The 15000-nt window shown below is 49.1% G+C and overlaps 1 protein-coding gene across 1 annotated transcript in view; it reads right to left on the bottom strand.

Moving 5' to 3' along the window:
* Positions 1-15000, bottom strand: part of ptprn2 (protein tyrosine phosphatase receptor type N2) — a 227339-nt gene that overhangs the window by 5346 nt on the left and 206993 nt on the right. Inside the window, exons 18-22 of the mRNA XM_035519848.2 lie at positions 14311-14430; positions 13642-13808; positions 8332-8385; positions 5209-5273; positions 3618-3691 (exon numbers count right to left, since the gene is read on the bottom strand). Coding sequence (XP_035375741.1) covers positions 3618-3691; positions 5209-5273; positions 8332-8385; positions 13642-13808; positions 14311-14430 — 480 coding nt within the window. The remainder of the gene's footprint in view (positions 1-3617; positions 3692-5208; positions 5274-8331; positions 8386-13641; positions 13809-14310; positions 14431-15000) is intronic.

Here is a 15000-nt window from a genome sequence, read left to right as displayed (position 1 = left end):
TTATTAACACACTGCTTCACTGGTTAGGTATAATTAGTTATGGTTAGGTGTGGCTAGGTGTGATTATATATCTTGAAGATGGCGCCGGTGAGGTTCACTGCTGTCACGACTGCTCCGTCCACACCTGGCACTTTTTTCGCTCTTTTCCCGCTTCCCCTGATTTCTCCGCAGCCCTTCTCTCTAGACCACGACGCGTATCTCATACAGCAGAGATGCTCTTATTTCTCTTTATCTACATAACACTCACCTCAAGCCGTCTCTAACCCCGGACCCAAGATGGCCGAGATCCTGAGGGAGAATAAAAGACGCGACACGAGGAAAAGGCCTCGAGGAAAGCAAGCCAGCGTCAGGAACAGGCTGAGGGCTCGGACACACTGAGCTCCCTCACCCAGCATCCTGCTAGCCAATGTCCAATCTCTGGACAACAAGCTCGACGACCTCTGAGCCAGGATAAAGTTCCAGAGGGACATTCGGAACTGCAACCTCCTCTGCTTCATGGCTGAACCCAGAGGTACCAAACCACGCCATCCAGCCGGCCGAGTTCTTCTCAGTTCACCGCATGGACAGGACGGCAGATTCGGGGAAGTTGAGAGGTGGTGGAGTGTGTGCGATGGTAAACAACGGCTGGTGCAACAACGCCAATGTTGTTACTCTCGCCCGCTCCTGCTCACCCAACCTGGAGCTGCTCGCCCTCAAGTTTCGCCCTTTCTACCTTCCTCGGGAGTTCACTTCGGTCATCATCAACACCGTGTACATCCCACCCCAGGCCAACACGGACAGTGCACTGTGTGAACTTCATGAGGCTCTCACACAGTTTCAGGCACAACACCGGGATGCTGCACTTATCAGGGCTGGGGATTTCAACAGAGCTAACCTCAAGCATGCAGTGCCCAACCTTTACCAGCACGTAACCTTCCCCAGCAGGGGAAATAGGACACTCGACCACTGCTACACCTCATACAAGGACAGTTACAAGGCACTAGCTCATCCACCGTTTGGTAAGTCAGACCACGCCGCCATCTTCCTACAAAATATAAACAACGGCTGAAACGGGAAGCTCCGGTTCAGAGGGAGGTCGCGCGCTGGACAGACCAATCGGTGGCCGTTCTGCAGGACGCTCTGGATGACGCAGACTGGGACATGTTCCGGCGCAGCACTGATGATGTCAGCGAGTTTACGGAGGCAGTAGTGGGGTTTATTGGGAAACTGGTGGACGACACGATTCCAAGAACCACCATCAAGAAGTTTCCTAACCAGAAGCCCTGGGTGGACAAAACCATCCGCGAGGCTCTGAACTCTCACACTGCTGCCTACAACGCGGGTATTATCAGCGGGAACATGGACGAGTACAAGTCTGCGGCATACGGAGTGCGCAGGGCGGTGAGGGAGGTGAAGCGGCGCTACGGGAGGAAACTAGAGTTCCAGCAGAGTGGCTCTAGATCCCTGTGGCAGGGACTACGGACGATCACGGACTACAGGAGCCCACCCTCCGGACTGATGAGTGCGGATGAGTCTCTGGCGAACGAGCTGAACGCGTTCTTCGCTCGCTTCGAGGCTACATCTAGCAGCGCTAATGCTAACAGCGCTTACGCTAACAACACTAATGGTGCTATCGGCACAGCCAATGGCGCATGCACAGAGCCCACCACAGAACAGCGCCCTCTCATCATCCCAGAGAGTGTTCAAAAGAGTGAATACCAGGAAGGCGGCGGGACCAGACGGTATCTGCGGGAGAGTCCTCAAAGCCTGAACAGACCAGCTAGCCCCGGTATTCACCAACATCTTCAATCTCTCCCTGACGCTCGGTATCATCCCATCCAGCTTCAAGAGTTCCACCATCGTTCCCCTCCCAAAGAAACCTCGACCCTCCGGCCTCAATGACTACCGCCCTGTTGCCCTCACATCAGTCGTGATGAAGTGCTTTGAAAAGCTAGTCAGAGATTTCATCACATCTTCACTGCCAGCCTCCATGGACCCACTGCAGTTTGCATACTGCCACAACCGCTCCACTGATGATGCAATTGCACATCTGCTCCACACCACACTGACCCACCTGGACGAAGGGAGGGGTAATGATGTTAAAATGCTGTTTGTGGACTACAGAGTTCAGCATTTAACACCATCATCCCCTCCCTACTCACTACTAAGTTGGAGGATCTAGGACTGCATACATCCCTGTGCGACTGGATCTCCAACTTCCTAACAGACAGACCACAAACAGAACGGGTGGGCAACAGTGTCTCATCCACCCTCACCCTCAACACTGGAGCTCCTCAGGGTTGTGTCCTAAGCTCCCTGCTCTACTCACTGTACACCTACGACTGCACAGCCACTTCCAGCTCCACCATCATTGTCAAGTTTGCTGACGATACCGTCGTCATGGGCCTGATCTCAGACAACAATGAGAGGGCCTACCTGGAGGAGATTAAACACCTGGAAAACTGGTGCCAGGAAAATAATCTCCTCTTAAACATGAGTAAGACAAAGGAGCTGATCGTGGATTGCAGCAAGAAGCAGGAGCGGCACTACCAACCTGTGAGGATCAGTGGAACCACGGTGGAGAGAGTAGATAGTTTCAGGTACCTTAGTGTTCACATCTCGCAGGACCTGTCTTGGTCCCGCCATACCAACTCCCTGGCAAATAAGGCTCTTCAGCATCTTTACCACCTCAGATGCCTAAGGGACTTCAGACTGCCCTCCAAGGTACTGCGGAACTTCTACACCTGCACTATCGAGAGCATCCTCACGGGGAACATCACAGTCTGCTTTGGGAAGAGCACCAAGCAGGACAGACAAGCACTCCAAAGGGTAGTGCATTCAGCAGAGCGCATCACTCATACGGAACTTCCTGACCTGCAGAGCATCTATTACAAGTGGTGCCAGACCAAGGCCAGAAGGATTGTGAAGGACCCAACCCATCCCAACAATAGGCTCTTCTCTCTGTTGAGGTCAGGGAAGCGCTTTCGCTCCCTGAAGACCAAAACAGAGAGACTGAAGAGGAGCTTCTTCCCACAGGCCATTCGGGCCCTGAATCAGGGAACCTGATAAACTGTGGGGACCACCACCACCATGTAACTGTAAATATTCAATTGTAAGCCGGAACTGTACATACACTTATACATATCCATATATACATGGTACATTGTGTATATAATCATAATATACATATATTGTACATACATTGTTAATATATTTTTATACATATAGAGAATATCTATATTCCTCTATGCACCCGTTTTTTTTCCTCAGTTTGGACAGAGCACTCTCAAACCATTTCACTGCGAGTTATACTGTGTATGACTATATATGTGACAAATAAACCAAACTTGAAACTTGAAACTTGAAACTTGATAGGGTGTGGATCAGTGTGGTGTGGTGTGATTGGGTGTGGACAGGTGTGGTGTGATTTGATTGGGTGTGGATAGGTGTAGTGTTGTGTGATTGGGTGTGAATAGGTGTGGTATGGTATCATTGGGTGTGGATAGGTGTGATGTGGTGTGATTGTGTGTGGCTCAGTGTGGTGTGGTGTGGATAGATGTGGTGTGATTGGTTGTGGATAGGTGTGGTGTCATGTGATTGGCTGTGGACAGGTGTGGGGAGGGACAAACATGGCTTACCTTGGTGTGCACCATTCCTGCCCTCTGATCCCGCAGGTGCTCCAGAGTTGCCGCTATATCAATCTCTTTAGCACCTGGAACAGGACGATGGAGTGAGGGAGTGAACATTCTATATGTGCCTGCCTCTCACTCTCTCTCTCCCACTCTCTCTGTCTCCATCTCTCACTCTCTCTCTCCCACTCTCCCACTCTCTCTCTCTCTCTCTCTCTCTCTGCCTCTCCTCAATCAGGGAGGCCCAACACCACCGAACTACCTCACTGCCCTTTCACTCACGCTCCCCAAGAGAAGCAAAAGACGATGAGAGAGAGCGGGAAGTGTTTTGAACAAAAGGTGAGGAGGGGGGGAGGGGTGATGAGGAGAGGGGGAGGGGGAGGGGTGAAGAGGAGAGGAGGGGAGGGGGAGGGGTGATGAGGAGAGGGGGAGGGGGAGGGGTGAAGAGGAGAGGAGGGGAGGGGGAGGGGGAGGGGTGATGAGGAGAGGAGGGGAGGGGGAGGGGTGATGAGGAGAGGAGGGGAGGGGGAGGGGTGATGAGGAGAGGGGGAGGGGGAGGGGTGAAGAGGAGAGGGGGAGGGGGAGGGGTGATAAGGAGAGGGGGAGGGGGAGGGGTGAAGAGGAGAGGGGGAGGGGGAGGGGTGAAGAGGAGAGGAGGGGAGGGGGAGGGGTGAAGAGGAGAGGAGGGGAGGGGGAGGGGTGATGAGGAGAGGGGGAGGGGGAGGGGTGATGAGGAGAGGGGGAGGGGGAGGGGTGAAGAGGAGAGGAGGGGAGGGGGGGGGTAAATCTGTGTCTTCCATGACTCTCTGTGCCTTTGATCACTCTCAGGCAACCTGGTGTGAGGGTGGTGAGGATGGCAGGGTCAGGGTGGGGTCAGGGTGGGGTCAGGAGGGGGTCAGGATGGGGTCAGGGTGGGGTCAGGTATATGTGTTGATCTGAATTCATTTTATGGTAAGGAACACCTCAAAGCATGCTTCCAGCAAGGTCCAGTGCCGCATGGCCAGCAAAGATAAAGTCAATATAAGGTGTAAATATGAGATGTAAATATGAGGTGTAAATATGAGATGTAAATATGAGATGTAAATATGAGGAGTAAATATGAGATGTAAATATGAGGAGTAAATATGAGATGTCAATATGAGGAGTAAATATGAGGTGTAAATATAAGATGTAAATATAAGATGTAAATATGAGGAGTAAATATGAGATGTAAATATGAGGTGTAAATATAAGATGTAAATATGAGGAGTAAATATGAGATGTAAATATGAGGTGTAAATAAAAGATGTAAATATAAGATGTAAATATGAGGTGTAAATATGAGGAGTAAATATGAGATGTACATATGAGATGTAAATATGAGGTGTAAATATAAGATGTAAATATGAGGTATAAAGATGAGATGTAAATATAAGATGTAAATATGAGATGTAAATATGAGATGTAAATATGAGATGTAAATCTCACCCTGAACTGTCTTCATCGCCTTTAACGCACTGCAAGACCTTGAACTGAAGACAGGGGCATTATCGTTGCCATGGTGATGCTGCAAGTAGAGTGTGTGTGTATGTGTGTGTCTACGTGTGCAGTCACTACCCACCTTTAGCCATTTTATTCAGTACCATGTCTATCAGTATGTAACTCCCACATCTGCCTGAACCGTCACTGGAGGGAGCGAGAGAGAGAGAGAGATGGAAAGATGGGGACAAGAACAGAAATAGACTGAGTGTGTGTGAAGTCGTGAGAGTGTGTGTGTTTGAACTCGTGTGAGTGTGTGTGTTTGAGCTCATGAGAGTGTGTGTGTTTGAGCTCATGAGAGTGTGTGTGTTTGAACTCGTGAGAGTGTGTGTGTTTGAACTCATGTGAGTGTGTGTGTTTGAACTTGTGTGAGTGTGTGTGTTTGAGCTCATGAGAGTGTGTGTGTTTGAGCTCGTGAGAGTGCGTGTGTTTGAGCTCGTGAGAGTGTGTGTGTTTGAACTCATGAGTGTGTGTTTGAACTTGAGAGTGAGTGTTTTATCTTGTGAGAGTGTATGTTTGAACTCGTGAGATTGTATGTTTGAACTCATGAGAGTGTGTGTTTGATCTCGTGAGAGTGTGTGTGTTTGAAATCGTGAGAGTGTGTGTTTGAACTTGAGAGTGTGTGTGTTTGAACTCGTGAGAGTGTGTGTTTGAACTCGTGAGAGTGAGTGTGTTTGAACTCGTGAGAGTGTGTGTTTGAACTCGTGTGAGAGAGTGTGTGTTTGAACTCGTGAGAGTGTGTGTTTGAACTCGTGTGAGAGAGTGCGTGTTTGAACTCGTGAGAGTGAGTGTGTTTGAACTCGTGAGAGTGAGTGTGTTTGAACTGCTTGTGTGTGTGTAAGATTTCAGCTCTGCAGTCTGATGTTACATCATCTCCAGTTCTGCACAGCCGGGTTGCCAGAGCCTCACAGTCAAGGACTCAAACCTAAAATACCAGCTTGACAAACAACAGCCCTGCAACCATCACACACACACACACACACAACCACAACCATCACATACACACAACCGTTACATGCACACAACCATGACACGCACAAACCACACACACAGATCACATACACACACACAACCATCACACACAAACACCACACACACAAACCACACACACAACCATCACACACACACACACAAACACAAACAACCATCACACATGACCATCACACACATAACCATCACATACACACAACCATCACACACACACGACCATCACACACACACGACCATCACACACACACACACACACAACCATCACACACAAACACCACACACACAAACCACACACACAACCATCACACACACACACACACAAACACAAACAACCATCACACACGACCATCACACACATAACCATCGCATACACACAACCATCACACACACACGACCATCACACACACACGACCATCACACAAACAACCATCACACACGACCATAACACACATGACCATCACACATAAACCACACACACCACCCTCAAACACAACACACACAAACAACCCTCACACACAGTCCTCACACACCACCCTCATCACAACCTTCACACACAAACCATCACAAACAAACCACACACACCACCGTCACACACTACCCTCACACACCACCCTCACACACCACCCTCACACACACAACCCTCACACACCACCCTCACACACCACCCTCACTCACCACCCTCACACACTACCCTCACACACACAACCATCACACACCACCCTCACACACCACCCTCACACACACAACTGTCACACACCACCCTCACACACCACCCTCACACACCACCCTCACACACTACCCTCACACACACAACTGTCACACACCACCCTCACACACCACCCTCACACACCACCCTCACACACCACCATCACACACCACCCTCACACACCACCCTCACACACTACCCTCACACACACAACTGTCACACACCACCCTCACACACCACCATCACACACCACCCTCACACACCACCCTCACACACTACCCTCACACACACAACTGTCACACACCACCCTCACACACCACCCTCACACACCACCATCACACACCACCCTCACACACACAACTGTCACACACCACCCTCACACACCACCCTCACACACCACCCTCACACACTACCCTCACACACACAACTGTCACATACAACCCTCACACACCACCCTCACACACCACCCTCACACACACAACTGTCACACACCACCCTCACACACCACCCTCACACACCACCCTCACACACTACCCTCTCACACACAACTGTCACACACAACCCTCACACACCACCCTCACACACCACCATCACACACCACCCTCACACACCACCCTCACACACACCACCCTCACACACTACCCTCACACACCACCCTCACACACCACCCTCACACACTACCCTCACACACACCACCCTCACACACCACCCTCACACACACCACCCTCACACACTACCCTCCCACACCACCCTCACACACTACCCTCCCACACCACCCTCACACACTACCCTCACACACCACCCTCACACACACCACCCTCACACACCACCCTCACACACCACCCTCACACACACCACCCTCACACACCACCCTCACACACACCACCCTCACACACCACCCTCACACACACCACCCTCACACACTACCCTCCCACACCACCCTCACACACTACCCTCACACACCACCCTCACACACTACCCTCACACACCACCCTCACACACACCACCCTCACACACCACCCTCACACACCACCCTCACACACACCACCCTCACACACCACCCTCACACACACAACTGTCACAGCTGTCCTACACAGCCTTCAATTGTCTGGTTACACATACACACCACTGCAACATTACAGCTTCTCTCTGGTTTTTCTATTTATGTGTTTAAGTAAAATTACCATTTTTGTTTTATTCTGTAAACTACTGGCAACATTTCGGCCAAATCCCATATTAAAATATTGGAATTTAGAGCAGAAAACATCTGGTCAAAATGACCAAAGAGGTGCAGTGTTTTCAGACCTTGAATAATGCGAAGAAAAGAAGTTCATATACATCATATACATATACATGATACTAATGTTTTAACTTAGGAAGAGTTTGGAAATCAAATATATATATATATATATATATATATATATATATATATATATATATATATATATATGTATTACAATAATGTTTGTTATTGGTTTTTTTTATGCAAATTGTTTTGTTTGTATTTACCTGCAGTGGATAATTATGGGACAAGATCTTCCCCGGTAGCACTTGTTAACCTTTCTGCAATGAAACACAAACACAGAGACAGGTCACTAGTGTTATGCTGTTATGCAGTTTGAAGGGTTTTTGAAGAACACAGTGCACCAGTGTATTTAAAGTTGAGACTTTAGAAAATGCTTGAAAGAATCTCTGAGCCAAAGGAACACTTGCTTAAGATTTTACCTCAGCAGTGTTATTAGCCAAATGTGTACTGTTCGAGATTATTATAATAGTCTTAAATATTCTAATCAGGGGAATCTGACTTTGACTTTTGCAAGTTTGTGAATTTCCTGATCAAACACGCATGATTTAGTTTATTCCTGCAGGTTTTGAGAGTGTATTGGAGCAGACAGGTTAAAGTGCTGGAGGTCTAAACCCACCCACATTAGATCAGTAGTAAAAGAATTGTGTTGGCCACAATAAAAACAATAAAACTGTTAAACCAAACAACACAATTAAACCTGAACACAGCAGTTAAACCCAAACACAGCAGTTAATCCCACACACAGCAGTTAAACCCAAACACAGCAGCTGTTGTGGTGCCAATCAAACAACAATAATAATAACAATAATAACCATAAATAATAATAATAATAATAATAACAATAATGATAATAATAATTTGGGGGTCACATTTTAATTTTATTCGTTTCCTTTTCTTACATTTTTCTTTTTACTTTCGGATCTTCTCACACACATACACACACACACACACACACACACACACACACACACACACACACACACACACACACACAGTCTCTCATCGGTGTGAATACCTCAAGGCTGTTTACAACTGCTACAGAAAATGTGAAAAATCCGTTAAGGGTGATTACAAAAGGATTATTTATCAAAAACAACCTTCCTCCACAGACAGAAAAGAAGGAGAAAATCAAACAAGTCTTTAGCTGATCTCTGAACGGTACCTCATACCTCACAGAAAAGGCTGAAAGAAGACGATTAGAACAAAAAAGACAGACACAGAGAGAGAAAGAGCAGTCAAAACCAGGTGAGTGCAGTGGAGCATGGAAAAGATGACTGGAGCAGAAGGGGTGGACGTGTTGGGCTGGAGAAAGGAGGGGAGGGGTTGGGTGGAGGGGAGGAGGAGGAGTGAGGAGTGAGGGGAGGAGTGATGAGTGAGGGGAGGAGTGAAGGGTGGAGTGGAGGAGGAGTGAGGGGAGGAGTGAGGAGTGGAGAGGAGGAGGAAGAGTGAGGAGTGAGAGGAGGAGTGAGGAGTGGAGGGGAGGAGTGATGGGTGGAGGAAGAGTGAGGGGAGGAGGAGGAGTGAGGAGTGAGGGGAGGAGTGAGGGGTGGAGTGGAGGAGGAATGAGGGGAGGAGTAAGGGGTGGAGTGAGGAGTGAGGGGAGGAGTGAGGAGTGAGGGGAAGAGTGAGGGGTGGAGGAAGAGTGACGGGAGGAAGAGGAGTGAGAGGAGGAGTGAGGAGTGGAGGGGAGGAGGAAGAGTGAGGAGTGAGAGGAGGAGTGAGGAGTGGAGGGGAGGAGTGATGGATGGAGGAAGAGTGAGGGGAGGAGGAGGAGTGAGGAGTGAGGGGAGGAGTGAGGGGTGGAGTGGAGGAGGAGTGAGGGGAAGAGTGGGGGGTGGAGGAAGAGTGACGGGAGGAGGAGGAGTGAGGAGTGAGAGGAGGAGTGAGGAGTGGAGGGGAGGAGGAAGAGTGAGGAGTGAGAGGAGGAGTGAGGAGTGGAGGGGAGGAGTGATGGGTAGAGGAAGAGTGAGGGGAGGAGGAGGAGTGAGGAGTGAGGGGAGGAGTGAGGGGTGGAGTGGAGGAGGAATGAGGGGAGGAGTAAGGGGTGGAGTGAGGAGTGAGGGGAGGAGTGAGGAGTGAGGGGAAGAGTGAGGGGTGGAGGAAGAGTGACGGGAGGAAGAGGAGTGAGAGGAGGAGTGAGGAGTGGAGGGGAGGAGGAAGAGTGAGGAGTGAGAGGAGGAGTGAGGAGTGGAGGGGAGGAGTGATGGATGGAGGAAGAGTGAGGGGAGGAGGAGGAGTGAGGAGTGAGGGGAGGAGTGAGGGGTGGAGTGGAGGAGGAGTGAGGGGAGGAGTGAGGAGTGAGGGGAAGAGTGAGGGGTGGAGGAAGAGTGACGGGAGGAAGAGGAGTGAGAGGAGGAGTGAGGAGTGGAGGGGAGGAGTGATGGATGGAGGAAGAGTGAGGGGAGGAGGAGGAGTGAGGAGTAAGGGGAGGAGTGAGGGGTGGAGTGGAGGAGGAGTGAGGGGAAGAGTGGGGGGTGGAGGAAGAGTGACGGGAGGAGGAGGAGTGAGGAGTGAGAGGAGGAGTGAGGAGTGGAGGGGAGGAGGAAGAGTGAGGAGTGAGAGGAGGAGTGAGGAGTGGAGGGGAGGAGTGATGGGTAGAGGAAGAGTGAGGGGAGGAGGAGGAGTGAGGAGTGAGGGGAGGAGTGAGGGGTGGAGTGGAGGAGGAATGAGGGGAGGAGTAAGGGGTGGAGTGAAGAGTGAGGGGAGGAGTGAGGAGTGAGGGGAAGAGTGAGGGGTGGAGGAAGAGTGACGGGAGGAAGAGGAGTGAGAGGAGGAGTGAGGAGTGGAGGGGAGGAGGAAGAGTGAGGAGTGAGAGGAGGAGTGAGGAGTGGAGGGGAGGAGTGATGGATGGAGGAAGAGTGAGGGGAGGAGGAGGAGTGAGGAGTGAGGGGAGGAGTGAGGGGTGGAGTGGAGGAGGAGTGAGGGGAAGAGTGGGGGGTGGAGGAAGAGTGACGGGAGGAGGAGGAGTGAGGAGTGAGAGGAGGAGTGAGGAGTGGAGGGGAGGAGGAAGAGTGAGGAGTGAGAGGAGGAGTGAGGAGTGGAGGGGAGGAGTGATGGGTAGAGGAAGAGTGAGGGGAGGAAGAGCAGTGAGGAGTGAGGGGTGGAGTGGAGGAGGAGTGAGGGGAGGAGTGAGGGGTGGAGTGAGGAGTGAGGGGAGGAGTGAGGAGTGAGGGGAAGAGTGAGGGGTGGAGGAAGCGTGAGGAGTGAGAAGAGGAGTGAGGAGTGGAGGGGAGGAGGAAGAGTGAGGAGTGAGAGGAGGAGTGAGGAGTGGAGGGGAGGAGTGATGGGTGGAGGAAGAGTGAGGGGAGGAGGAGGAGTGAGGAGTGAGGGGGAGTGGGGTGGAGTGGAGGAGGAGTGAGGAGTAGAGGAAAAGTGAGGGGAGGAGGAGGAGTGGAGGAAGAGTGAGGTGAGGAGTGAGGGCCTGGAAGTAGAGATACAGTTTCCAATGATCACTTTTGTGACTATGCAACTGGGCTCATATAACTAGCTGCAACATCACAAAAATGACAGTGGCAACCGCTAATTAGCTGGCCAACCAAAAAGAAGAAGAAGAAAAAGATGAGGTCTGATGTTGGGTGGCAGAATGTGACAGCGTGTGAGACATCACGAGGGAATGAACATAAAGGCCTCAAAAGGAACACTGGCAAGCCTCCAGACAAGCTCACAAAAACAGATCCAGCACAGCCTGGAAAATCAGACCTACACAAGCAGGACAAATCCAGCACAGCCTGGAAAATCAGACCTACACAAGCAGAAAGAGAGAACCAGCAGTCAAAGAGCCTCTGAAGTGTTTCAACATCACACACATTTCATCCAGACTGTAAACCTCTCTGCTGTCTGTTTTGGTTTCAGACAGGAGTACACTGCTGTTCTATTTTCTTTACTTGATTTTATGCACTTCATTTATTTATATTTATTTTTTATGTGTTTTCAATTAACTTTATGTTCTCTGTTTAAGTCAATTACCTTTAATTCCTTTCTTGTATTTGTAAAGCACCTTGAATTGCCTTGTGCATGTACTGCATAAATAAAGCAGCCTTCCTCACACACCAGCAGGGAGGATGTCATTTGGCTGTTCAGTTGCATGGTTCCGTCCTCTCAACACAAGCAAAATGGTAGCGTAGCGTTCCCCAGGACTTCAACCACTACAGCAGCAATAAGTGTGTGGTACACAGGTACAATCCCAGCAGGGTTAGTGTAAAGGTTACACTGGAAACAGCAGGTGGAGATGAAATGTTTAGGGAAGCATGCACAGACAGCAAAATAAGTTATTAAAAAGGGAATCATTTGTTCTTGGTCTAACCTATCATCAAACCTGTATTCTGTCAGCCTGGTTCTCATTTCAGGCCAAATGGAAAGTAAACAAAACATCTTAGCAAATCTGCCAATACGTTGTTTTCTTTTATTTTCTCACTGGCAGAGTCACGACCTCTGCAAACGTGAAGCATCTATAGGAGAGGGTGGAGGGTGTGAGACGGCTCAGCGTCTGTAGAGGGTGGAGGGTGTGAGACGGCTCAGCATCTGTAGAAGGTGGAGGGTGTGAGCCGGCTCAGCGTCTGTAGAAGGTGGAGGTGTGTGAGACGACTCAGCGTCTGTAGAAGGTGGAGGGTGTGAGACGGCTCAGCGTCTGTAGAAGGTGGAGGTGTGTGAGACGGCTCAGCGTCTGTAGAAGGTGGAGGTGTGTGAGACGACTCAGCGTCTGTAGAAGGTGGAGGGTGTGAGACGGCTCAGCGTCTGTAGAAGGTGGAGGGTGTGAGACGGCTCAGCGTCTGTAGAAGGTGGAGGTGTGTGAGACGACTCAGCGTCTGTAGAAGGTGGAGGGTGTGAGACGGCTCAGCGTCTGTAGAAGGTGGAGGGTGTGAGACGGCTCAGCGTCTGTAGAAGGTGGAGGTGTGTGAGACGGCTCAGCGTCTGTAGAAGTTGGAGGTGTGTGAGACGACTCAGCGTCTGTAGAAGGTGGAGGTGTGTGAGACGGCTCAGCGTCTGTAGAAGGTGGAGGTGTGAGACGGCTCAGCGTCTGTAGAAGGTGGAGGGTGTGAGACGGCTCAGCGTCTGTAGAAGGTGGAGGGTGTGAGACGGCTCAGCGTCTGTAGAAGGTGGAGGTGTGTGAGACAGCTCAGCGTCTGTAGAAGGTGGAGGTGTATTAATTGTAGAACATTTCCCCTTTAGCTGGGGTGTTCACTATAAGAGCAGACACAGGGATGACTGGTGTGTCCACTGTCTATTTGCTGTTTGAAAGGAGAACCTATTAGATTATGTTTTCTCTAAGGAGGGTTGTAGATTATTATTTGAAAACCTAACAAAGCCCAGCTGAATACAGAACATAAATGGAAAAAAGAAAAAATATTTTAAAAATAGATGCTATTTGAGAAAAAACATTTTTTAAAAACACAAAAAAGGAAGGACTAGCTTTGTTCCTGGTGTGCACCATGTGAGTGGAGAGAGACCGGTGGAGAGACACGGAGAGGGACAGGTATAAAGATAGGAGAAATGAGAGAGATGCATGTACACACCTACGGAAGTCTAGCAGAGTTCTGGCAGATTCTGGAACACTCTGATCCATCCAGGAGAGGAAGTGGAACTGGGTTACAGTACGTGTCTCATTGGTCTGAACATTCTTCAGATAGAAACTGCGGACCAGGAAGTCCTCACACCAAATGTGTTCTGAAACCAGGTTGACCTGTGGACATATAGACTCAGTTAACCAGTGGGCACAGTTTCACTGCACACCGATCTGCAGCTCAGGTTAGACCAGAGTTAGGAAACGTGGTAGAGACATAGGGAATGTGGTAGAGACTTAGGGAATGTTGTAAAGACTTAGGGAATGTGGTAGAGACTTGGGGAATGTGGGGAAGATGGGTTATCAGGTGTACATATGAGTAATATCCAAAATGTGTTAAAGATGTGTCCTTAACTGTTACCAAGTATGTTATTGTGGCCCAGATGTGTTACTTCACAAATCTGTGTGGGTACAGGTGTGTTATCAGGAGAACAGGCGTGTTACCTTGTAAATGTGTTACAAGCATGTTCATGTGTGTTACCTTGTAAATGTTGTAAATGTGTATTATCAGGTATACAGGTGTGTTACCTCGTAAATGTTGTAAATGTGTATTATCAGGTATACAGGTGTGTTACCTTGTAAATGTTGTAAATGTGTATTATCAGGTATACAGGTGTGTTACCTCGTAAATGTGGTACAGGTCAGAGCCTTCATCTGGCCAGTACTGATGGCACTGTTTGGTCCCATTCTCAGCTAGTGGCGTTAGCATGACAATCACCACACATCCACTTTCCCACACCATCTACAGCAGCAGAAAGGCAGAAGGGGTCAGAGCGCAGCTGGGCCAGCCTCCCCAGGAGCACAGCCTCACCAGTCCTGATATTACAGTAATGCTCCTCCCTGATGTCTGGAGTGGAACTTTTACTCTAATTTGAAAGTTTGTTATTCGGATCATTCTGAAGCTCCTGGTTAGATGTGGTCCGACATGGCTGAACTGAAAATGAACAGTACACGCACCAGACTAAAACACAGTATATATTTCATTTTTTAATATAAGGAAATTCTAAAATTCACCTGCAAAATTTATGAACTCACTAAAATTATTAAAATATAATCCATTTTGTTTTTAATTTAAATCTTATTTCTCAGCTTAGATTCCAAACTTTCAGCAGCAGAATTAGCTAACAAAAATATCTGGGATTCTTGTTCTAATTTACTAGTCTCATTAAACAGCTTTTTAAAAATCATAAACATTATTTTTGAGGTGCTTTTTTTGCTGTTATTCTAGCAAATTCCAAAGAGCCCAATGTTTTGTTCCTGATTGAAGAAAGGGAAGAGGTGTGTAAACTGGAGGTCATTAGAGAAGTTTGTT

This window comes from Electrophorus electricus, chromosome 13, assembly GCF_041902795.1.
Source record: "Electrophorus electricus isolate QZ-2024a chromosome 13, ASM4190279v1, whole genome shotgun sequence".
Classification (NCBI taxonomy): Eukaryota; Metazoa; Chordata; class Actinopteri; order Gymnotiformes; family Gymnotidae; genus Electrophorus; species Electrophorus electricus.
Note: the sequence above shows the minus strand (reverse complement) of the source record. Positions and strands in the feature narration are given on the sequence as shown.